This window comes from Rhinopithecus roxellana, chromosome 8 (genome assembly GCF_007565055.1).
Source record: "Rhinopithecus roxellana isolate Shanxi Qingling chromosome 8, ASM756505v1, whole genome shotgun sequence".
NCBI lineage: Eukaryota > Metazoa > Chordata > Mammalia > Primates > Cercopithecidae > Rhinopithecus > Rhinopithecus roxellana.
This window is the reverse complement of record NC_044556.1, coordinates 44378423-44403231: the sequence shown is the minus strand read 5'-3', so window position 1 is coordinate 44403231 and position 24809 is coordinate 44378423. Positions and strand designations below refer to the sequence as shown.

Genomic DNA, 24809 nt, shown 5'->3' with positions numbered 1-24809 from the left:
GTTGTGCCCTGTCCCTGCACTCATCCTCATGCTGACCTCCTGGTTTTCTCCAGGTTCCTGTGTGAGGCCTTCCCTGGCTACCCCATTTAAAATAAATGACATCGCCCTCCTCCAGCACTTGGTAAACCTCTTCCTTGCTACATTTTTCTACACAGAATCTCTGAACATTTAACTCGATTTAAATTTCAGGTATGTGTTTATTTTGCATACCTTGATTTATATTTCAGGTGTGTGTTTATTTTGTATAACTCCTCCAACCCCCGCTGGAATGAAAGCTCTAGCAGGGCAGGACTTTTTGCCTGTTTTGGTGGATGCTATACCCTAGGTCCTAGAACACAGGCACACAAAGAAGCTCTCAAGAAACAGCAGTTGAATAAAAAATCAACCAATAGGAAAGAAGGCAGGAAAGGCATTTCTAGCAGACAGGAATGATGGAAAGCACAAGATCCACAGACCTGGGACTTGGAGATCTACCCTGCCTTTCTGTGTTCTCCTCTTGAGATTATATCATCCTCTGTAAAGCGAGGGTTACACTCTCCATGCCCTGAAGGCCCCTCCAGCACTAGTATCCCCGGACTTGGACTCTAAGCAGGGTAGAGAGGTGGCCCTGGGGTTACTGGGCCTAGGGCTCCTGGCAGAGGTAGGAGAGGTACGGGGAGAAGGAAAGGTAGCTGGAGCTGAGCATGCAAGTACTAGCCTATGAGAGGTAATGGGCTCTCCCCGCTTCCTGCCCGCTCCACCCCAAGCAGGCTTTCTAGTAAAACCTGAGTGGCAGGAAAATAACTTTGCAGCTACTCCAGCAATTTCCAGCTTACCTGTCTTCTGACTTGCAGCTGTCCTGTCATGCCCTATGGAAGCCCTGGGCTCTCTCTTACTGGGGCATACCAGGATTCAGTGTCTATCACACTTAGTGGACATCTCTGTCCCCAGTGGAGAGGGTGGCTTGGGAGCACAAGGACTTAAGCTTCATCAATCTGCTGGCTTTGGGAGCACTGGCCAGCTGCTACACTACTCTGAGCTTCAGCTCCTCCTCTGTAAAGCATAAAGGATTATTACGTGAGAGTGAATGGGGAGTTGATGTACGGTGTGTAGCAAACAGCAGGTTTGGAAGACCTGTTCCCTTTGCACTTTCCTCTGCCTTCTCTCCAGGGAGACTTCCCAAGCCCTGTTTCTGTTTTTTTTTTTTTTTTTTTTTACTTTCAGTATACTTTACTGGGTTACTCTTACAAGAAATTCTGTAATGGCATAATAGACAAAGCATTTTCATCAAATTACGGTTTACATTGGAATAGAATGATGAAAAAAGAAAAGCTCAGAGCAACAATTTTATACAACCCAGATAAATTAGATTCCTTGACAAACCATTCAAGAAGATGATAAACAGAATTTAGGTATCTAAACAAAATCATGTTGTTCATAATAACACAATAAAAGATTAATGATCTCTTTTAGAAAGTTTGATAAGTCAATAAAATTATTTTATTTTGATAAATTACTATCACAATATTTTGCTTTCAAATGTATCCATGGTGAATTATTTTAATTTAAAAGTTATCACTTTAAATAGGGTGAGATATGACAAAACTTTAGTAATTTATGGTTTTCAAAAATATAGATGTTTAAAGAAAATTTTATAGTGTGTGCTTCAGTTACTATGCGCATGCATAACAATAGAATGGAAAATAATGTTACAAAAAAATCTTGAAATGGCATATTTTCCAAGTGAATGTTTTAAAAATAGTGTGAATAAATGATTAAGTCATATTCATTTTGTCATTCTCATTCTCTTTTTTTTTTTTTTTTATTTATTATACTTTAAGTTCTAGGGTACATGTGCATAACGTGCAGGTTTGTTACATATGTATACTTATGCCATGTTGGTGTGCTGCACCCATCAACTCGTCAGCACCCATCAATTCATCATTTATATCATGTATAGCTCCCCAATGCAATCCCTCCCTCCTCCCCCCTCCCCCCTCCCCATGATAGGCCCCAGTGCATGATGTTTGTAAAGTTAGTTGAGTGCTCTCTTGGCATGGCACAGAACTGCACCCACCTCTCAGTTTCTGCACCTGTCTGTCTGCAAGGTTAGGAGTTCCCTGAGGGCAGAATCAGGATCCTCTACTACATCTAGAGCATCCTGAGTTCAGGGTTTGTATCTCCCTGTCAGAGAGGGAGGATAGGCCAGGGCCCTCCCCAGAACACTGGCTCAGCTGAGGTCCCAGAGACCTGCACATGTCCTGACTCTGAGCATTGGTACCTAGTTTAATGTGAGACAGCAAGCAGAGGACATGTGTTTCAGGGAGGGAGAGATAGGCACTATTTTCTACTTTGGAACAGACCAACTCATCTAGTGGCCTGGAGCAGTAAGATAGCTTTGTGACAAACTGTCCATAAATACAGACTAGTTCATGGGCGGCTCACCAGGGCCCATGCCAGGCAGGAAAATGTAGGCAGCTCACTCATGTTGGTAAAGTCACGAGCCACACACACACGCACCCACACCCACACACACACACACACACATGCATGCACATGCTCAAACACATGCATCTGAGTGGCCTCTGCAACTGCTTTTAGGAGTAATTGTAAGAGCAATTATGCCTCTCAAGAGGCAGCTAATGCAGGCTCAGGTGTCCCCCACCACTCTCTAATTAGCAAGGGAGAAAGAAGGAGTGGGGAGTGATAAATCAGGAAGCTGGGCAAAGTCCTGGAAAATCCCTTATCCCTTACATTTACTTGTCTGACATTTGAGGACACTTTGGAGGGAGGCTTCATGGCTGGACTTGGTCCCTGTGCTCCCCTTTTATTCTGTGACTGTCTCTTTCTCCCCTCTGAAATGTCCCTCCCCCATTCCCTGCACCCAAGGGCCCTGCCACTCCTGGCTGCCCCCAACCAAGCTGTGCTCCTCACAGCCCTGCCTTCTTCTTTTTCACACAGCCCTGTGAGGTCTGACCCCACATGGTAATTTGCCTGTCATCTCCATTGCATCTGCTTGGCTGAAACCTACCTTCTATCTCTGACTTGATAGGCTGTGACTGTATGTACACTCCTCACTCTATTACTATATTCCTTTTTCCAGATAAAAATTTGGTTCCAAACCACTGTCTATCCTCTGCCCATGCAGATCCCGGGCCCCTCCATGTACCATCGTCCTCTAGAAATGCAAAGCCACCTTAATGTCCCCATGATTCCCACTCATGTGAGCACACTCAGTGCACATAGGCTGTCATCAAAGCACAAGACAGAGTCTCACATCCTGGGCTGAATCGTCACCTGAGGCCTAGCAGCAGCAGACTGGAAGGAGCAGCAAATGGGAAGGGAGGTGACCTTGCTCCCCTCCCCACACTACTCCTATGCACTGTGTGACTGTGGGGCTTCATGTTTTTCATGGGCAAAATGAGTTAGTTAAAGTTGATGTACTTTAAATAACTTACATCCTTAAAACTATCTTTAGGTAGGTAACATACTGTAATCCACCAGCAAACCTTTGCAATGGCCCCCAACGATAAAATAGCCAACTTCCTGAGTACAACCTATGTGCTAAGTACGTGTATTGCCTCTCCAAATTCTCACAGAATTCTAAGGAGTTGTTAGTATCCCCATTTTACAGACGAGGAAACTGAAATTCACAGAGGTAAGAAATGTCTTGTCCAGATAAAAAGACATGCAGGTACAATTCAAACCTAGGCCTGTCTGACGGCAAAGTCAGCGCCCACCATTGAACAGTAACATTCTTTCAGATTGGATTAGGCTGAAATAAGCTCAAACACCAGACCCAGGCAGGAAGTGGAGCTCCCTATTCCCAGGACCAACGAGGGTCGTCCCAAGGGCATTTTGGCTGAATGAGAGCCAGAGAAAACTGGCACTCCCTCCAGAAAACCCAGAACTGGCCATGTTGGGGTAAGTGACTGACTCACAGAGCTGGAATGTGTCTTTGAAGTCACCTAGTGCAACCTGTCACAGCCATCAGATGCTCAAGCACCTAGTAAGGCAGCCTGATGGGGAGGAGAGACCCTGACTAGAGGTCAGGACACATGGGTTCCAGACCAGCTCTATCACAGCCTCGCTGTAGGCTCTTGGACAACTCATGTTCTCTCCAGACTTCAATTCCTGTCAGAATACAGATGAGCCCCAATGGTGGGAAGTAGGCATATGTGTGTTAAGAAGCTCCTATGTAATAAGGAACGCCTACATTTTAAGCTACTTGAAGGCAGGGACTGTGTGTGTTTTCTATTCATAACCCTATCTCCAGTGCCTTGCACATAGTAGAGGCTCGGTAAGTGTTGGTTGAATGGACGCATCAATTATATTAACAACTTTACCTTGTGACCTGGTATTAGGCAAAGGCATTACTTCTTTTTTTATTGAGGTACAATTCATATAACATAAAGTTATCATTTTAAAGTGAACAATTCGGTAGTGTTTAGTACATTCATATATTATGCAACCACCAACCCTATGTGGTTCTATAACATTTTCATCATCCCCTTTAGCAGCTACATCCCATTCTCTCCTCCCCTCACTTCCTGACAACCATCAGTTTGCTTTCTGTTTCTATGAATATACGTATTGTGAATTTAAGTTATTATTATTAGTTATTATTAGATAAATAGAGAAGCTCTTATGCACCAGGAACAGTGTAAGACATTTCCCATGCATTATCTGAGGATTCTTCCATCTCAGACATTCTGTTGTCTTCTGGCACAGAAAATCAACTGTACAAAATGTGATTTCCCCAACAATGAGCCCAAAGGGGAGGAAATTTCCTTTAGTTGGAGAAGGGGACACTGAGTGTCTCTTTTCTCTACTATTGACAGCCTTTACGCCTCTGCTCCTATTGCTGCCACCAAGAGCAGAGCTGACTGTCCTTCCAGAGCTCTCAGATCCAAGAGCAAAGGCCAGCACTGGTGATTGAGATCCAGTGATCCAACAGGCCCAGGAGAGAAAGCTATAAGAAGATGTAAGAGAGGAAAGCAGGTCAGGACAGACAGATCCACCCAGAAGCCCAGAAAGGATGAGTCAGCCCTCTTGGCCCTTTATTGGTCTCATCTCCCTTCCTTGAACAGCAGACAGACACAAAAGGTGAGAGAAGAGCCAAGGTCAGTCCCAGGAAGAAATGGAGAAAGACGAGGAGGATTCAAAGTTTGTGGGGAAGGCCGGGCACAGTGGCTCACACCTGTAATCTCAACACTTTGGGAGGCTTAGGCGGGTGGACAATGAGGTCAGGATTTCGAGACCAGCCTGGCCAACATAGTGAAACTCCACCCCTACTAAAAATACAAAAATTTGCTGGGCATATTGGTGCATGCCTATAGTCCCAACTATTCAGGAGACTGAGGCAGGAGAATCACTTGAATTGGGGAGGCAGAGGTTGCAGTGAGCCAAGATTGCACAACTGCACTCAAGCCTGAGAGACAGAGTGAGACTCTATCTCAAAAAAAAAAAAAAAAATTGTGTGTGGGGAAGCAACTAGTGCACGTTGCAGACCGAGAGCCGCCGATGTAGGAGACAGTGCCCTGGGGAGAGGAGGAGGCCTGTGAGAGGGAGAGGAGGCTAGCAGCCTCAGAGCATGGGGCAGTGCCATACCAGGAAGCAGACAAGGCATGGCTATCCAAGACAAGAATACACGATTTTCTGGCCCAAGTCACTTTCCAGGACCATCTGTCACGACCTCTATGGCAACCTGCTAAGAGCTGTCCTCAGCATCCCTCCCCACAGGACAGTGAATCACCATGACCAATTTCTTCTGCCCCCTACAACTAAGCAACAGTTCAAATAGGTTGCCTCACTCAGGAGAGAGACAAACCAGCCAGTTTCTGCCTCCAAATCTGAAATAGTCAGGGCATCCTTGGGTTGGGGCAGAGCTGAGGCCAAAGCTTCTCCATGTGTCATGGGATATGAGCTCATCCTCATTATGTTGGGTGGGGATTGGACAGTTACCCAGACTTGTCATGTGGACCTGGAGCTTATGAGGTCATTCAGACGGGGAGTGAAAGAACCTCCCCCATATACATGAATGCCTGTCTCCCAAATGGGCAACCTGTGGGCAGAATATGGGACTTCTCAGCCCTAGAATATTGAGGTCTCCCCAACCCCTCCCTTGCATACACACACACACACACACACACTCCCTCAGTTTTATCCACTGCCCTCTTTCCCACACACTAGCTTTGCCCAGCGGTCAAAGGCTCACACATACCATCTTCTCCTTAAGACTCTTATTATGCCGTGAGTCAGAGGGCGGGAGGCAGATCTGGCAGATACTGAGCCCCTGCTAACCCATAAGACCGGTGTGACTTCCTTGATCCCAGTCTGCTGCCCTGTACTGACTGTCACGGGCTGGGAAGAGGCAGATTTCCCCCAGATGAGGTCAGCAGCAGAGCACAAGGGCATCAGTGCCGAAGTAAGGATGCTTGATTAGTTCTTCAAGGCAGAGTGGGTTGTGCTTCCTCTGCCCCAGAAAATGGCACAGTCCCTGTTCTATGGGAAAAAGAATATGAGGTCCCAGGGTGGGCTCAGGGAACAGAGAGGTCGTGAGGAGATGATAGCATTGCAGAAACCAAGGGTCCCTTGTGAGTCCTCCATCTGTCTTTTTAGACATGATCCAGGAATATGACAAAATTAGCACTTTAAACAGATTTACTTGGCATTAAGAGAAAGGTGCCTGTCAGGAAAACTATGGGGAATCAAGACACTTCTCAAAATTAGCCCCGCTGAGTATTGTCTTTATAATTCCTTCTTTTTGGATTCGATTGTAAAAAAGAGAGTTTAAATGAATGATGTCCATATAATAAACTATTAACCAACTATTAAAAAGAAGGGGAAGAAATAAATCAGTTTTGTTTTTACACATACATACAGACACACACATATAAACATTGATCAACACTAAAATGTTTAATAGTCATTATTTTCGGGTGGTAAGATTCACTGTTCTTCACTGAATACTTGTAGAGCACATATTATATGCAGTGGTTTTGATAGGTTCTAGGGGCACAGTGGAAAACATACCAGGTATACCCTGCTCTTAGCTTATTTTCCAGTGGGAGAGATAGATAATAAACAAGTGAACAAATGCAAATAAAATAACTCTAGACTGTTATAAGTGAAATGAAGTACCAATCCTTTAGATATGGTACACAGAGAAGGATCTCTGACAAACCCCAACATTGATACTGAAGCTGAGAGGCATAAAAGAGCCAGAGACCTGGGGAGGTGCCTGTGGGCAGAAGGAGAGCAGGTGCCAAGCCCCCAGGTGGAGAGCTCTGGGTTCATCTCAAGAACCAAAGGCTCTCAGTGAGGCAGAAATATACTCTTCAGGGAGAGATTGGCATGAATTGGGGCCCCAGAGGAAGACAGAAGCCAGGTACCCAGGGCCTTTTAAACCACAGCAATGAGTTTGGATGTTATTTCAAGTGTGCTGGCGCACTGTTGGCACTGGGGAGAGATGTGCTCAAATCCCCACTCTGAAAGATTTCTTAAGTTATTTCTAGAGCATGGTTTAGAACAGGAAATGAATTTGATTCTGATCTTTATAACTTCATGCATTTAAAAAAGTACTTAAGAAAGTTGTTTGGTTTGTCATTATAAAAACAATACCTATTTTTATATTGTGTATATTCAGTCCTGTTCCTTGCCTAGAGTGGGCCATGCTTTGGAGTTCTTGTGAGCATGGCATTCCTGAGAACTTCTCTAATTGCAGCCTCTGGCATGGAGGTTGGGCAGCAAGTGGCAGCAGCAGAGGACTCCTAGAAGTCTTCTACTTGACTCTACTTGGCCTAAAGTCAGACTCCCCCACCAAAGACAGAGTTTATTTCCACACAGAATTGAGTTAAAAATATATTCTGAGAGAGGATGGGCTTGTGGCTCAAGAGAACACCCCAGAAATACCATCCCTTCATGGGAAGTGACTCTTTCTATCTTCAAAGCATATGACCCAGCCTGGACATCCCTGAAAGACACATAACTTTCCATTTCATGCCCTTGAAAGTGAATCTTTCAGCCTAATAATGAGAGCAAACTCATTGTGAAAGTGGAAAAAATGAGATTTGGAGCAGAAGTTTGACTAAGGTCACAAAACAGTAGGATGCCTCACTCTGCTCCCTGCGCCCAGGTCATAAAAGCATCACAGGAATAGTTGAGCTCCCAGAATCCTCTGGCCAGGCAGGAGCTATGCGTCCCTGGGAAATGGGGCCCTGAAGGGTTTGCTGCTTAAGATGCCTGTGGTGAGTCAGGAAAGGGCTAGAGGAAGTTGACCAACTAAAGTGGTGAAACCTGTCCATCACCTTCAACCTGGAGGGAGGCCAGCCTGGGGAATGATATAAAGAGTGCCCTGACTCCTGCTCAGCTCAGCACTCCACCAAAGCCTCTGCCTCAGCCTTACTGTGAGTCTGGTAAGTGTCAGATGGTAGAACCAGGGTTGGGACTTGGGACCTCCAACAGCATACGACGTGGGAGTGGGCAGCCTGGGTGGGGGTGGGCATTGATCTGGGGCTGGATTCAGCTGGACTTTCATTCTAGGGGGTCTCAGGTCAGCGTACTGAGAGAAAAGTGCCTTGGCACAAAAGTACAGAACAGAGAGTAATCATCCTATGTCCTATCTTTTCTTGTGACCATATTTTTGGAGTTGTGTGTGAGAGAGAAATATGGAAGGGAGGAGGGGAGTAGCAGTCAATTTCTTTCCTAAATCTCTTGGGTTTTTGACTGACCATCATTTTGCCTTCTTTATGGAGGGAGGGGTTCAGGAAAAAGCTTCTACCTTTTGGCTATGCTGCACAGAAGGGATGGCAGGATATGGAAACCTTTCTATTTGGAGAAACCTAGGCAGAGCTGGGGCAGGAAAACTCAACTTAGAAGTATAAGTCTTGGAAGAACAAGCTCCAACTCTCAGCAACCTCCCAGCTCCCGCTAGCCCCACCCCAGACACCAAGGGCTGCAACTAATCTTCAGAAGGTCAGGAGAGAAAGGAGCCCTGGGGTTGAATAGGCCAACCTGCTGGCTTTACATAGGGGAAATCCAAGTCCCAGGAGACTAAGTGACTTGCCCAGAAACACACAGCATTCCAATGGGAGATGTAGGTCCAGAGTATTTCATGTGTCTCCAGTCTGGAGCTCACACCATGACCTCTTGGATCCTCTCTGGCACAGCCTATTGGTTTTCTAGGACTTGGTGTTCTCCAAGAGACGTTTCGTTCCCTAAGGTCTTACTCCTCACTGTGATATAATCCCACAACACATCACTGTTCCTTGGTCAGTGGAGCGATGAGGGTGGACACAAGGACTAGACAAGAGCAGACAGTGAACTGGCACCTGGCCCACCCTTGCAGAACAGCCTGGCAGAGAGATCTCCTTGTTGGCTCTCACCTGGGAACAAGGAGACTCCTAGGAAGACCGTTCCTGCTCCTCTCTATTTCCACCCTTCACTCTCTGCTGCTTTTGGGAAATGATAGTCTAGAGGTGGTAGGACAGTACCCTGCCCAAGGGAAGAGGTGATGCTAAAAAATCATGTACTTCTGCAGATTTCCAAGGTTTCATCTACTTCCTTTGCCTTCAGCTTGTGCATCAGACCTCTTCTGTCTTTCAGGTTGACAACAGCTTCTAAGATGTCTCAGCAACACACACTGCCAGAGACCCTCTCCCCTGCCCTCAGTCAGGAGCTCCTCAAGACTGTTCCTCCTCCAGTCAATACCCAGCAGGAGCAAATGAAGCAGCCAACTCCCCTGCCTCCCCCATGCCAGAAGGTGTCTGTCCAGCTCCCAGTGGAGGTCCCATCAAAGCAAGAGGAAAAGCACGTGACTATTGTAAAGGGAGTGCCTGAGCAAGAATGTGAGCAGCTGCAGCAGGAGCCACAGAAGCAGGAGCTGCAGCAACAGCACTGGGAACAGCATGAGGAACATCAGAAAGCAGAAAACCCAGAGCAGCAGCTTAAGCAGGAGAAAGCACAAAGGGATCAGCAGCTAAAGGAACAGCTGGAAGATGAGAAGAAGCTCTTAGACCAGCAACTGGATCAAGAGCTAGTCAAGAGAGATGAGCAACTGGGAACGAAGAAAGAGCAACTGTTGGAGCTCCCAGAGCAGCAGCAGGGGCACCTGAAACACCTGGAGGAGCAGGAGGGGCAGCTGGAGCTCCCAGAGCAGCAGGAGGGACAGCTGAAGCACCTGAAGCAGCAGGAGGGGCAGCTGAAGCACCTGGAGCACCAGGAGGTGCAGCTGGAGCTCCCAGAGCAGCAGGAGGGACAGCTGAAGCATCTGGAGCAGCAGGAGGGGCAGCTGAAGCATCTGGAGCACCAGGAGGTGCAGCTGGAGCTCCCAGAGCAGCAGATGGGGCAGCTGAAGCCCCTGGAGCAGCAGGAGGAGCAGCTGAAGCATCTGGAGCAGCAGAAGGGACAGCTGGAGCAGCAGAAGGGGCAGCTGGAGCACCTGGAAGAGCAGGAGGAGCAGCCAAAGCACCTGGAGCAGCAGGAGGGGCTGCTGAAGCACCTGGAGCAGCAGGAGGGGCAGCTGGAGCACCTGGAGCAGCAGGAGGGGCAGCTGAAGCACCTAGAGGAGCAGAAGGGGCAGTTGAAGCATCTGGAGCAGCAGGAGGGGCAACTAGAGCTCCCAGAGCAGCAGGTGGGGCAGCCAAAGCACCTGGATCAGAAGGAGAAGCAGCTGGAGCTCCCAGAGCAGGAAGAGGGGCAGCTGAAGCACCTGGAGAAGCAGAAGGCACAGCTGGAGTTCCCAGAGCAGCAGGTGGGACAGCCAAAGCACCTGGAGCAACAGGAAAAGCAGCTAGAGCACCCAGAGCAGCAGGAGGGACAACTAAAACATCTGGAGCAGCAGGAGGGGCAGCTGGAACAGCCCGTGTTTGCCCCAGCTCCAGGCCAGATCCAAGACATCCAACCAGCCCTGCCCACAAAGGGAGAAGTATTTCTTCCTGTAGAGCAGCAGCAGAAGCAGAAGCAGGAGGTGCAATGGCCACTCAAACATAAATAACCACCCGCAGTCCAGAGGCCCTTAGATCATATCATGCAAGGGAAGAGAGAGCCACTGGCCCACTTATTTCGGGTCCCCTAGGTGGCCCATCTCATCTGTGAACTTGACTCTGTCCCTCTACATGTCTCTTTAATGGGGTGGGGGTGGGAGAGAGGTAATTATTGTCCAGTGCCACCCCCAATGAGCCCAATCCCAATCTCAGGTGAGCAGAGCCTCTACTTGAGGGACTATTGTTACTATAGGAATCCTTACTTCCCCAGTGTTGAAGCTGAATCAGTGAGTGTGTACAATGATTCATAATAAATCCTGGGAGTCTTGGGATCCTACATTCTCTTTAGCCTTTTCTTCTCTCTCACCACATAAAAACCTGTGTATGGGTCAATAGCTGCAAGAGACTCCCATGGCCCATTCTCAAAGGAGGACAGATATCTTGACCCTTTTAAAATTTTGGTCCCCAAACCACTCAATAGATCCGACAGTTCCTAAAAAAGAAACAAAGCCCAAATCAAACAAAAACAAAATCAGCTTCACTTAATGCACTTGAAAACAACACTTGCCAGCCATGAAAAGGGGATACGTTGTTCTGGTTGCATCTCAGTCCAACACTACCTTCCACCACAACACCACACCCAATCCCTGGCAGAGCCCACTGTACACTTCTGCTCCTGACTCAGCTCCTCTCAGGAGAGGGACTGGGAAGATGCTAGGAAAACTTGGGGGCTCCTTCTGGGTTCTAGTCTCTTCCCTGGAAACATTTCCAGGCTCTTCTGCTTGGGTTTTCTCTCTTAGAAAATCTCATGATTTCCAAAAGTCTTATGGTCTGCCTGCTTGACTGAGGAAGACTTTAGAAAAGCAATAGAAGTAGAATTGGGCAAGGTGGGGAGAAGAGGTGTTCCAGATCATCTCTGAGGGAAAGTGACAGCGTTATTAAAGGAAGTAAAGGTTGGGCCAGCAGCAGTCATGGAAGTCAAAACTACTGACTAAGCTGGAGAAATACAGACCCAGTCACTGCAGGTGTCACGCTCCTGCTACCTGGCTCCCTGACATTTCCATAGCCTTTACTGCCATCAATCATATCAGGACCTGGGACTCTCCTTTCCTGGGAAAAGCACTGCCTTTAATTCTTCAAATTGTTCACTTTTAACTATTTAACCACCGCATTTTAGTCAGGCTGTATCAAGCTATTTGAAGCTATTTTACTGCAGGCACATGAGGATATATCAGGGACTTCCCTACTGAAGTGTCCAGAGACGCTCAAGTTTAATCGATCTGCACAGCATGGCACTTAGCATTCCTTCCTCCCCACCCAACCCCAGCAACACTCACTGTTTCCTCCTTAGGTGTTCTCTCATTGAGTTAAGAAAACTGCCATTGCCATGTGTGTATTCACAATCATTCCTCATTCTTCCTCCTCTTGCCTACCCCCATTAAGGATCAAGACAAGTTGTGAAGTTGTTTCTCACCTGAACTGTTGCAACACCCTTGCAGCTGGTCTTTCTTGCTCTCTATCTCCCCCCACCCTGCCATCCACTCATCACCCAGAGGACAGGGTGTTCACTTAAAATTCTAATCTAACCACATCCCTCCTTAGGTTAGCACTTGTCAGTGGTTCTCGTAACTTAGACCATGAGAAGGCAGGCTCAAGTTCTCCTAACAGCAGGGTTGGGTAGGACTGGGCAGGGAGACTGGGGACAGAAGGCGCAGTAATCAGAAGCACCCAGGGTGTGTGCACATTTTCTTAGTTGATTTTTTAAAAATAGACATTTTTTAGGACGGTATCAGATTTGTAGAAAAGTTAAGAAAATACTAGAGTTCTCATATATTTCACACACAGTTTCCCCTATTATTAATATTTTACATGAGTAGGGTACATTTGCTACAAACTATTGCAACTCAATACGGTATTATTAGCTGAAGTTCCTGGTTTATTCAGATGTCCTTAGTTTCACCTAACATCTTTTTGCTCTTTCAATATCCCGTCCAGCATATCATGTTGCGTGTACTTGTCTCCTTAGGCTTCTCCCTTGACAGAGTCCGTTCCTCAGACATTTTTGGTGCTGTTTTGATGATCTTGACAGTTGTGAGGAGTGCTGGTCAGAAATTTTGTAGGATATCCCTCAATTTGTATTATATTTGTCTGATGTTCTTCTCATGATTAGATTGGGGTATGGGTTTTTAGGAGGAAGACCACAGAGGTAAAGTGTTATTCATTCTTACCACATCACATAAAGTATATGTATATCAGACATGACTCATCACAGTTGCTGTTAAACTTGATCACTTAGCTGAGACAATGTGTGTCAAGTTTCTCCACTGTAAATTTATTCTCCTCCCCCTCCCCCAATGCCCCCTTCTATACTGTATTCTGGAAAGAAGTCACTATGCAAAGCTCACCATTAAAAAGTGGAGTGTAAAGTTTCCATCATTGAGGATGGAGAGTCTACGTAAGTTCATAAGTTATTTGGAATTTTCAGTACAGATTTGTCCCCACCCTATTTATTTATATTAGTAAGGACTCATGACTAGTTGTTTTGTACTATGGGCTACAACCCAATAGTACTTTATTTATTTGTTTGTTCAAATTGTTCCACTTTAGCCATTATGAGCTCTTTCATTGGCTCCTATGTTCTTTAAAATATACTTCCATCAATATGGGTTTATTTTATTTTATTTTATTTTATGTATGTATGTATGTATGTTCAATTTGTTTTGTTTTGTTTTGTTTTTGCATACTTCCTTACTTTCTGACACTACAGGACACTCCAGGCTCATCCTGTATATTTCCTGCCCCAGTCCTAGAATTAACAATTTCTTCAGGGAGTCCCATTTCATTTTATTGGAGAATGGTATTAGAAACCAAGAACTGAGAACTGGGTATGGCCATTACTCCTGGGGTATCATTTCCTTTAAGCCCTCTTAACTGGCAAAGGAAGTATGTATGTGTATACTATCCTGTGTGTGTGGCATATATGTGTGTTTTCTAGTAATGGTCTATATCTATATTAAGCTAAATAGAGTTCATACTAATGTGTCCAACTATAATTTATTACTACATGGATCTTCCTAGCCTCCTCCCCTTTCTTATCTGAAAATTCTCACTCCAACTGTGAGAAACCTGGCCCCCAATTCCCATCTATTTTCTTAATTATTCATTTTCAGTATTCAGAAGTGACTGTACTGTTTTACATTCCCACCAGCAATGAGTTCTTCCTGTTGTCTGTTATTTTCACCAGCATTTGGTGTGAGCTTTTTGAATTTTAGCCATATTTATAAGTACATAGTTATATTTCATTGTTTCAATTTACAATTTTCTTATACATCATGTTAAGCATATACTCATATGCTTTTTGCCATCTTCATATCTCCTTTTATGAGGTGTTCAGATCTTCTGCCCATTTTTTAATTGACTTTTTCATTTTCTTTCTATTTAGTTTCTAAAATTATTTTATATATTGGGAATATCAGATATCTGTTCGGCAAATATTTTCTCCTGGTCTGCGGCTGCAGCTTGTCTTTTCATTCTGTTAACAATGTCTTTTGCAAAGCACTTGCTTATAATTTTTTTTTCATTTTTTTATTATACTTTAAGTTCTAGGGTACATGTGCATAACGTGCAGGTTTGTTACATATGTATATTTGTGCCATGTTGGTGTGCTGCACCCATCAACTCATCAGCACCCATCAATTCATCATTTATATCAAGTATAACTCCCCAATGCAATCCCTCCCCCCTTCCCCCTCCCCATGATAGGCCCCGGTGTGTGATGTTCCCCTTTCAGAGTCCAAGTGATCTCATTGTTCAGTTCCCACCTATGAGAGAAAACATGCGGTGTTTGGTTTTCTGTTCTTGTGATAGTTTGCTAAGAATGATGGTTTCCAGCTGCATCCATGTCCCTACAAAGGACGCAAACTCATCCTTTTTTATGGCTGCATAGTATTCCATGGTGTATATGTGCCACATTTTCTTAATCCAGTCTGTCACAGATGGACATTTGGGTTGATTCCAAGTCTTTACTATTGTGAATAGTGCTGCAATAAACATACGTGTGCACGTGTCTTTATAGCAGCATGATTTATAATCCTTTGGGTATATACCCAGTAGTGGGATGGCTGGGTCATATGGTACCTCTAGTTCTAGATCCTTGAGGAATTGCCATACTGTTTTCCATAATGGTTGAACTAGTTTACAATCCCACCAACAGTGTAAAAGTGTTCCTATTTCTCCACATCCTCTCCAACACCTGTTGTTTCCTGACTTTTTAATGACTACCATTCTAACTGGTGTGAGATGGTATCTCATTATGCTTTTGATTTGCATTTCTCTGATGGCGAGTGATGATGAGCATTTTTTCATGTGTCTGTTGGCTGTATGAACGTCTTCTTTTGAGAAATGTCTCTTCATATCCTTTGCCCACTTTTTGATGGGGTTGTTTGTTTTTTTCTTGTATATTTGTTTGAGTTCTTTGTAGATTCTGGATATTAGCCGTTTGTCAGATGAGCAGATTGCAAAAACTTTCTCCCATTCTGTAGGTTGCCTGTTCACTCTGATAGTAGTTTCTTTTGCTGTGCAGAAGCTCTTTAGTTTAATTAGATCCCATTTGTCAATTTTGGCTTTTGCTGCTGTTGCTTTTGGTGTTTTAGACATGAAGTCCTTGCCCATGCCTTTGTCCTGAATGGTATTATCTAGGTTTTCCTCTAGAGTTTTTATGGTATTAGGTCTAACATTTAAGTCTCTAATCCATCTTGAATTAATTTTCATATAAGGAGTAAGGAAAGGATCCAGTTTCAGGTTTCTACTTACGGCTAGCCAATTTTCCCAGCACCATTTATTTATTTATTTTTTTATTTATTTATTTTTTTTTTTTTTTTTTGAGACGGAGTCTCGCTCTGTCACCCGGGCTGGAGTGCAGTGGCCGGATCTAAGCTCACTGCAAGCTCCGCCTCCCGGGTTTACGCCATTCTCCTGCCTCAGCCTCCCGAGTAGCTGGGACTACAGGCACCCGCCACCTCGCCCGGCTAGTTTTTTGTGTATTTTTTTAGTAGAGACGGGGTTTCACCATGTTAGCCAGGATGGTCTCGATCTCCTGACCTCGTGATCCGCCCGTCTCGGCCTCCCAAAGTGCTGGGATTACAGGCTTGAGCCACCGCGCCTGGCCTACCATTTATTAAATAGGGAATCCTTTCCGCATTTCTTGTTTCTCTCAGATTTCTCAAAGATCAGATGGCTGTAGATGTGTGGTATTATTTCTGAGGACTCTGTTCTGTTCCATTGGTCTATATCTCTATTTTGGTACCAGTACCATGCTGTTTTGGTTACTGTAGCCTTGTAGTGTAGTTTGAAGTCAGGTAGCGTGACGCCTCCAGCTTTGTCCTTTTGACTTAGGATTGTCTTGGCAATGCGGGCTCTTTTTTGGTTCCATATGAACTTTAAAGCAGTTTTTTCCAATTCTGTGAAGAAACTCATTGGTAGCTTGATGGGGATGGCATTGAATCTATAAATAACCTTGGGCAGTATGGCCATTTTCACGAATGTAAAGACCATCGAGGCTAGGAAGAAACTGCATCAACTAACGAGCAAAATAACCAGTTAATATCATAATGGCAGGATCAAGTTCACACATAACAATATTAACCTTAAATGTTAAAGGACTAAATGCTCCAATTAAAACACACAGACTGGCAAACTGGATAAAGAGTCAAGACCCATCAGTCTGCTGTATTCAGGAGACCCATCTCACATGCAGAGACATACATAGGCTCAAAATAAAGGGATGGAGGAAGATCTACCAAGCAAATGGAGAACAAAAAAAAGCAGGGGTTGCAATCCTAGTCTCTGATAAAATAGACTTTAAACCAACAAAGATCAAAAGAGACAAAGAAGGCCATTACATAATGGTAAAGGGATCAATTCAACAGGAAGAGCTAACTATCCTAAATATATATGCACCCAATACAGGAGCACCCAGATTCATAAAGCAAGTCCTTAGAGACTTACAAAGAGACTTAGACTCCCATACAATAATAATGGGAGACTTCAACACTCCACTGTCAACATTAGACAGATCAACGAGACAGAAAGTTAACAAGGATATCCAGGATTTGAACTCATCTCTGCACCAAGCGGACCTAATAGACATCTATAGAACTCTCCACCCCAAATCAACAGAATATACATTCTTCTCAGCACCACATCAAACTTATTCCAAAATTGACCACATAATTGGAAGTAAAGCACTCCTCAGCAAATGTAAAAGAACAGAAATTATAACAAACTGTCTCTCAAACCACAGTGCAATCAAACTAGAACTCAGGACTAAGAAACTCAATCAAAACCGCTCAACTACATGGAAACTGAACAACCTGCTCCTGAATGACTACTGGGTACATAACGAAATGAAGGCAGAAATAAAGATGTTCTTTGAAACCAATGAGAACAAAGATACAACATACCAGAATCTCTGGAACACATTTAAAGCAGTGTGTAGAGGGAAATTTATAGCGCTAAATGCCCACAAGAGAAAGCTGGAAAGATCTAAAATTGACACTCTAACATCACAATTAAAAGAACTAGAGAGGCAAGAGCAAACACATTCAAAAGCTAGCAGAAGGCAAGAAATAACTAAGATCAGAGCAGACCTGAAGGAGATAGACACACAAAAAACCCTCCAAAAAATCAATGAATCCAGGAGTTGGTTTTTTGAAAAGATCAACAAAATTGACAGACCGCTAGCAAGACTAATAAAGAAGAAAAGAGAGAGGAATCAAATAGATGCAATAAAAAATGATAAAGGGGGTATCACCACCGACCCCACAGAAATACAAACTACCATCAGAGAATACTATAAACACCTCTACGCAAATCAACTAGAAAATCTAGAAGAAATGGATAATTTCCTGGACACTTACACTCTCCCAAGACTAAACCAGGAAGAAGTTGAATCCCTGAATAGACCAATAGCAGGCTCTGAAATTGAGGCAATAATTAATAGCCTACCAACCAAAAAAAGTCCAGGACCAGATGGATTCACAGCTGAATTCTACCAGAGGTACAAGGAGGAGCTGGTACCATTCCTTCTGAAACTATTCCAATCAATAGAAAAAGAGGGAATCCTCCCTAACTCATTTTATGAGGCCAACATCATCCTGATACCAAAGTTTATAATTTTAATAAAGTCCAACTTATCAATTTTTTTCAAGAATTACACTGTGGTATAGTATCTAAAAAGTCATCAACAAACCCAAGATCACTTAAATTTTCTCCCTTATTATCCTATAGAAGTTTTATTTATTTATTTTTTTACCTGATGCAAATCCATGTTTCTTTTTTTTTTTTTTTTTTATACTTTAAGTTCTAGGGTACATGTGCATAACGTGCAGGTTTGTTACATATGTATACTTGTGCCATGTTGGTGTGCTGCACCCATCAACTCGTCAGCACCCATCAATTCATCATTTATATCAGGTATAACTCCCAATGCTATCCCTCCCCCCTCCCCCCTCCCCATGATAGGCCCTGTTGTGTGATGTTCCCCTTCCAGAGTCCAAGTGATCTCATTGTTCAGTTCCCACCTATGAGAGAGAACATGCAGTGTTTGGTTTTCTGTTCTTGTGATAGTTTGCTAAGAATGATGGTTTCCAGCTGCATCCATGTCCCTACAAAGGACGCAAACTCATCCTTTTTTATGGCTGCATAGTATTCCATGGTGTATATGTGCCACATTTTCTTAATCCAGTCTGTCACAGACGGACATTTGGGTTGATTCCAAGTCTTTGCTATTGTGAATAGTGCTGCAATAAACATACGTGTGCACGTGTCTTTATAGCAGCATGATTTATAATCCTTTGGGTATATACCCAGTAGTGGGATGGCTGGGTCATATGGTACCTCTAGTTCTAGATCCTTGAGGAATTGCCATACTGTTTTCCATAATGGTTGAACTAGTTTACAATCCCACCAACAGTGTAAAAGTGTTCCTATTCCTCCACATCCTCTCCAACACCTGTTGTTTCCTGACTTTTTAATGACTGCCATTCTAACTGGTGTGAGATGGTATCTCATTATGCTTTTGATTTGCATTTCTCTGATGGCGAGTGATGATGAGCATTTTTTCATGTGTCTGTTGGCTGTATGAATGTCTTCTTTTGAGAAATGTCTCTTCATATCCTTTGCCCACTTTTTGATGGGGTTGTTTGTTTTTTTCTTGTATATTTGTTTGAGTTCTTTGTAGATTCTGGATATTAGCCGTTTGTCAGATGAGCAGATTGCAAAAACTTTCTCCCATTCTGTAGGTTGCCTGTTCACTCTGATAGTAGTTTCTTTTGCTGTGCAGAAGCTCTTTAGTTTAATTAGATCCCATTTGTCAATTTTGGCTTTTGCTGCTGTTGCTTTTGGTGTTTTAGACATGAAGTCCTTGCCCATGCCTATGTCCTGAATGGTATTACCTAGGTTTTCCTCTAGAGTTTTTATGGTATTAGGTCTAACATTTAAGTCTCTAATCCATCTTGAATTAATTTTCATATAAGGAGTAAGGAAAGGATCCAGTTTCAGGTTTCTACTTATGGCTAGCCAATTTTCCCAGCACCATTTATTAAATAGGGAATCCTTTCCGCATTTCTTGTTTCTCTCAGGTTTGTCAAAGATCAGATGGCTGTAGATGTGTGGTATTATTTCTGAGGACTCTGTTCTGTTCCATTGGTCTATATCTCTATTTTGGTACCAGTACCATGCTGTTTTGGTTACTGTAGCCTTGTAGTATAGTTTGAAGTCAGGTAGCGTGATGCCTCCAGCTTTGTCCTTTTGACTTAGGATTGTCTTGGCAATGCGGGCTCTTTTTTGGTTCCATATGAACTTTAAAGCAGTTTTTTCCAATTCTGTGAAGAGACTCATTGGTAGCTTGATGGGGATGGCATTGAATCTATAAATTACCTTGGGCAGTATGGCCATTTTCACGATATTGATTCTTCCTCTCCATGAGCATGGTATGTTCTTCCATTTGTTTGTGTCCTCTTTTATTTCACTGAGCAGTGGTTTGTAGTTCTCCTTGAAGAGGTCCTTTATATCCCTTGTACGTTGGATTCCTAGGTATTTTATTCTCTTTGAAGCAATTGTGAATGGAAGTTCATTCATGATTTGGCTCTCTGTTTGTCTGTTAATGGTGTATAAGAATGCTTGTGATTTTTGCACATTAATTTTGTATCCTGAGACTTTGCTAAGTTGCTTATCAGCTTAAGGAGATTTTGGGCTGAGACAGTGGGGTTTTCTAAATATACAATCATGTCATCTGCAAACAGGGACAATTTGACTTCTTCTTTTCTTAACTGGATACCCTTGATTTCTTTCTCTTGCCTGATTGTCCTAGCCAGAACTTCCAACACTATGTTGAATAGGAGTGGTGAGAGAGGGCATCCCTGTCTTGTGCCAGTTTTCAAAGGGAATTTTTCCAGTTTTTGCCCATTCAGTATGATATTAGCTGTGGGTTTGTCATAAATAGCTCTTATTATTTTGAGGTACTTTCCATCAATACCGAATTTATTGAGCGTTGTTAGCATGAAGGGCTGTTGAATATTGTCAAAGGCCTTTCTGCATCTATTGAGATAATCATGTGGTTCTTGTCTTTGGTTCTGTTTATATGCTGGATTACGATTATTGATTTGCAAAAGTTGAACCAGCCTTGCATCCCAGGGATGAAGCCCACTTGATCATGGTGGATAAGCTTTTTGATGTGCTGCTGGATTCGGTTTACTAGTATTTTATTGAGGATTTTTGCATCGATGTTCATCAAGGATATTGGTCTAAAATTCTCTTTATTTATTGTGTCTCTGCCAGGCTTTGGTATCAGGATGATGTTGGCCTCATAAAATGAGTTAGGGAGGATTCCCTCTTTTTCTATTGATTGGAATAGTTTCAGAAGGAATGGTACCAGCTCCTCCTTGTACCTCTGGTAGAATTCAGCTGTGAATCCTTCTGGTCCTGGACCTTTTTTGGTTGGTAGGCTATTAATTATTGCCTCAATTTCAGAGCCTGCTATTGGTCTATTCAGGGATTCAACTTCTTCCTGGTTTAGTCTTGGGAGAGTGTAAGTGTCCAGGAAATTATCCATTTCTTCTAGATTTTCTAGTTGATTTGCGTAGAGGTGTTTATAGTATTCTCTGATGGTAGTTTGTATTTCTGTGGGGTCGGTGGTGATATCCCCTTTATCATTTTTTATTGCATCTATTTGATTCCTCTCTCTTTTCTTCTTTATTAGTCTTGGCGGTTGTCAATTTTGGTGATCTTTTCAAAAAACCGACTCGTAGATTCATTGATTTTTTGGAGGGTTTTTTGTGTGTCTATCTCCTTCAGTTCTGCTCTGATCTTAGTTATTTCTTGCCTTCTGCTAGCTTTTGAATGTGTTTGCTCTTGCCTCTCTAGTTCTTTTAATTGTGATGTTAGAGTGTCAATTTTAGATCTTTCCTGCTTTCTCTTGTGGGCATTTAGCACTATAAATTTCCTTCTACACACTGCTTTAAATGTGTCCCAGAGATTCTGGTATGTTGTATCTTTGTTCTCATTGGTTTCAAAGAACATCTTTATTTCTGCCTTCATTTCGTTATGTACCCAGTAGTCATTCAGGAGCAGGTTGTTCAGTTTCCATGTAGTTGAGCGGTTTTGATTGAGTTTCTTAGTCCTGAGTTCTAGTTTGATTGCACTGTGGTTTGAGAGACAGTTTGTTATAATTTCTGTTCTTTTACATTTGCTGAGGAGTGCTTTACTTCCAATTATGTGGTCAATTTTGGAATAAGTGCGATGTGGTGCTGAGAAGAATGTATATTCTGTTGATTTGGGGTGGAGAGTTCTATAGATGTCTATTAGGTCCACTTGGTGCAGAGTTGAGTTCAATTCCTGGATATCCTTGTTAATTTTCTGTCTCGTTGATCTGTCTAATGTTGACAGTGGAGTGTTGAAGTCTCCCATTATTATTGTATGGGAGTCTAAGTCTCTTTGTAGGTCTCTAAGGACTTGCTTTATGAATCTGGGTGCTCCTGTAGTGGGTGCATATATACAAAAATATGGAACGCTTCACGAATTTGCATGTCATCCTTGCGCAGGGGCCATGCTAATCTTTTCTGTATCGTTACAATTTTAGTATATGTGCTGCCGAAGCGAGCACAGAAGTTTTAATTTTACATCCTTCATTTAGGACTATGATACAATGAATTGATGGGTCTCAAATCATTATTTTGTGTCTGGGTGTCCAGTTGTTTCAACACACGACACCTTTCTTTGCCCCCTTACTCAATCTCCCTGGTACCAAGTGTTAAAAAAAAAATTCTCCCAATTCATGGTTTTTACAATGGAAAAAGATCAAGGTGAACAATCAGCTTCCCCACCATCTTGGGTTCCCTGGCAGGAGACCTGTCCCTACTTCAACCCATGGGAAACATGATAAATGCCTGAAGGCAGACATATCCCTGAGGACAGCCAGAACCAAAGTCGGGGGTAGGGCTACCATCCCCAGCCCTGGAAATTCTGTACTGTAGCTCTGCCAAAGGAGATGCCCAATCAGACTGGCTGTTCAGCAGCATTACACTGTGAGAGGTACATTTCCCAGGTCCCCAGGTCACAAGTTCCCATGTGTTGAAAAGATTATTTCCATAGTGCTTTTATGTTTAAAGTGGGTTTCTTCTAGGCAACATATAGTCAGATATTGGTTTTTATCTATGCTTATAATCCTTGTCATTTTACTGGTGTATTTAGACCGTTCACATTTGAAGTGATTTGTGATATAACTGGATTATTAGCTATCATGTTTGGAGCTGTTTTTTATTCATAGCACTTTTGGTCTTTCCCCCTTTTTCTGCTTTCTCTAGTTTTAATTGAGATTTTATTATTTTCATTTTATCTTCTTTGTTATTATATAATTATATAAATAATTATGTTTACTTTTAAAATTTAGTGGTTTCCCTGGAGTTTAAAATACACATTTACGGGGGGGTGGAGCAAGATAGGAACAAGCAAGTTAGGAACAAGAATAGGAACAGCTCCAGTCTCTAGCTCCTGGCGCGAGTGACACAGAAGACAGGTGATTTCTGCATTTTCAACTGAGTTACTGTGTTCATCTCACAAGGGAGTGCCGGACAATCGGTGCTGGTCAGCTGCTGCAGCCCGACCAGCGAAAGCTGAAGCAGGGCGAGGCATCGCCTCACCTGGGAAGCGCAAGCGGGAAGGGAATCCCTTTTCCTAGCCAAGGGAACTGAGACACACAACACCTGGAAAAGCGGGTAACTGCCACCCCAATACTGTGCTTTATCAAGGGTCTTAGCAAACGGGCACACCAGGAGATTATATCCCACACCTGGCTGCGAGGGTCCCACACGCACGGAGCCTCCCTCATTGCCAGCACAGCAGTCTGCCATCTAACTGCAAGGCAGCAGCTAGGCTGGGGGAGGGGCGCCCGCCATTGCTGGGGCTTAAGTAGGTAAACAATGCCGCTGGGAAGCTCCAACTGGGTGGAGCTCACAGCAGCTCAAGGAGGCCTGCCTGTCTCTGTGGACTCCACCTCTGGGGGCAGGGCATAGCTAAACAACAACAACAACAACAAAAAAAAATAGCAGCAGAAACCTCTGCAGACGCAAATGACTCTGTCTGACAGCTTTGAAAAGATCAGTGGATCTCCCAACATGGAGGCTGAGATCTGAGAACGGACAGACTGCCTGCTCAAGTGGGTCCCTGACCCCTGAGTAGCCTAACTGGGAGACATCCCCCACTAGGGACAGACTGATATCCCACAACTCACACGGTGGAGTACACCCCTGAGAGGAAGCTTCCAAAGCAAGAATCAGACAGGTACACTCACTGTTGAGCAATATTCTATCTTCTGCAGCCTCTGCTGCTGATACCCAGGCAAACAGGATCTGGAGTGGACCTCAAGCAATCTCCAACAGACCTACAGCTGAGGGTCCTGACTATTAGAAGGAAAACTAACAAAGAGGAAGGACACCCACACCAAAACCCCATCAGTACGTCACCATCATCAAAGACCAGAGGCAGATAAAAAAACAAAGATGGGGAAAAAGCGGGGCAGAAAAGCTGGAAATTCAAAAAATAAGAGCGCATCTCCCCCTGCAAAGGAATGCAGCTCATTGCCAGCAACGGATCAAAGCTGGACGGAAAATGACTTTGACGAGACAAAAGAAGAAGGCTTCAGTCCATCAAACTTCTCAGAGCTAAAGGAGGAATTACGTACCAGCACAAAGAAACTAAAAATCTTGAAAAAAGAGTGGAAGAATTGATAACTAGAATAATTAATGCAGAGAAGGCCATAAACGAACTGACAGAGATGAAAACCATGACACGAGAAATACGTGACAAATGCACAAGCTTCAGTAACCAACTCAATCAACTGGAAGAAAGAGTATCAGCGATTGAGGATCAAATGAATAAAATGAAGAGAGAAGAGAAATCTAAAGAAAAAAGAAGAAAAAGAAATGAACAAAGCCTGCAAGAAGTATGGGATTATGTAAAAAGACCAAATCTACGTCTGACTGGGGTGCCAGAAAGTGAGGGGGGAAATGGAACCGAGTTGGAAAACACTCTTCAGGATATCATCCAGGAGAACTTTCCCAATCTAGTAGGGCAGGCCAACATTCAAATTCAGGAAATACAGAGAATACCACAAAGATACTCCTCCAGAAGAGCAACTCCAAGACACATAATTGCCAGATTCACCAAAGTTGAAATGAAGGAAAAAATCTTAAGGGCAGCCAAAGAGAAAGGTCGGGTTACCCACAAAGGAAGCCCATCAGACTAACAGCAGATCTCTCGGCAGAAACTCTACAAGCCAGAAGAGAGTGA

At 43.6% G+C, this 24809-nt stretch overlaps 1 protein-coding gene and 1 non-coding gene across 2 annotated transcripts; one reads left to right on the top strand and one right to left on the bottom strand.

The window, feature by feature from the left end:
- Positions 1 to 8351: 8351 nt before the first annotated feature.
- IVL (involucrin) lies at positions 8352 to 11301 on the top strand. The gene is made up of 2 exons (XM_010374696.2): positions 8352 to 8396; positions 9586 to 11301. The coding sequence occupies exon 2, from the start codon at positions 9605 to 9607 to the stop codon at positions 10973 to 10975; it is 1371 nt and encodes a 456-aa protein (XP_010372998.1). The 5' UTR covers positions 8352 to 8396; positions 9586 to 9604; the 3' UTR covers positions 10976 to 11301.
- Positions 11302 to 22018: 10717 nt separating this feature from the next.
- On the bottom strand, positions 22019 to 22125 carry LOC115899341. The gene has a single exon (XR_004059071.1). It is a non-coding gene; the product is annotated as a U6 spliceosomal RNA (small nuclear RNA).
- Between the last annotated feature and the right edge of the window lie 2684 nt (positions 22126 to 24809).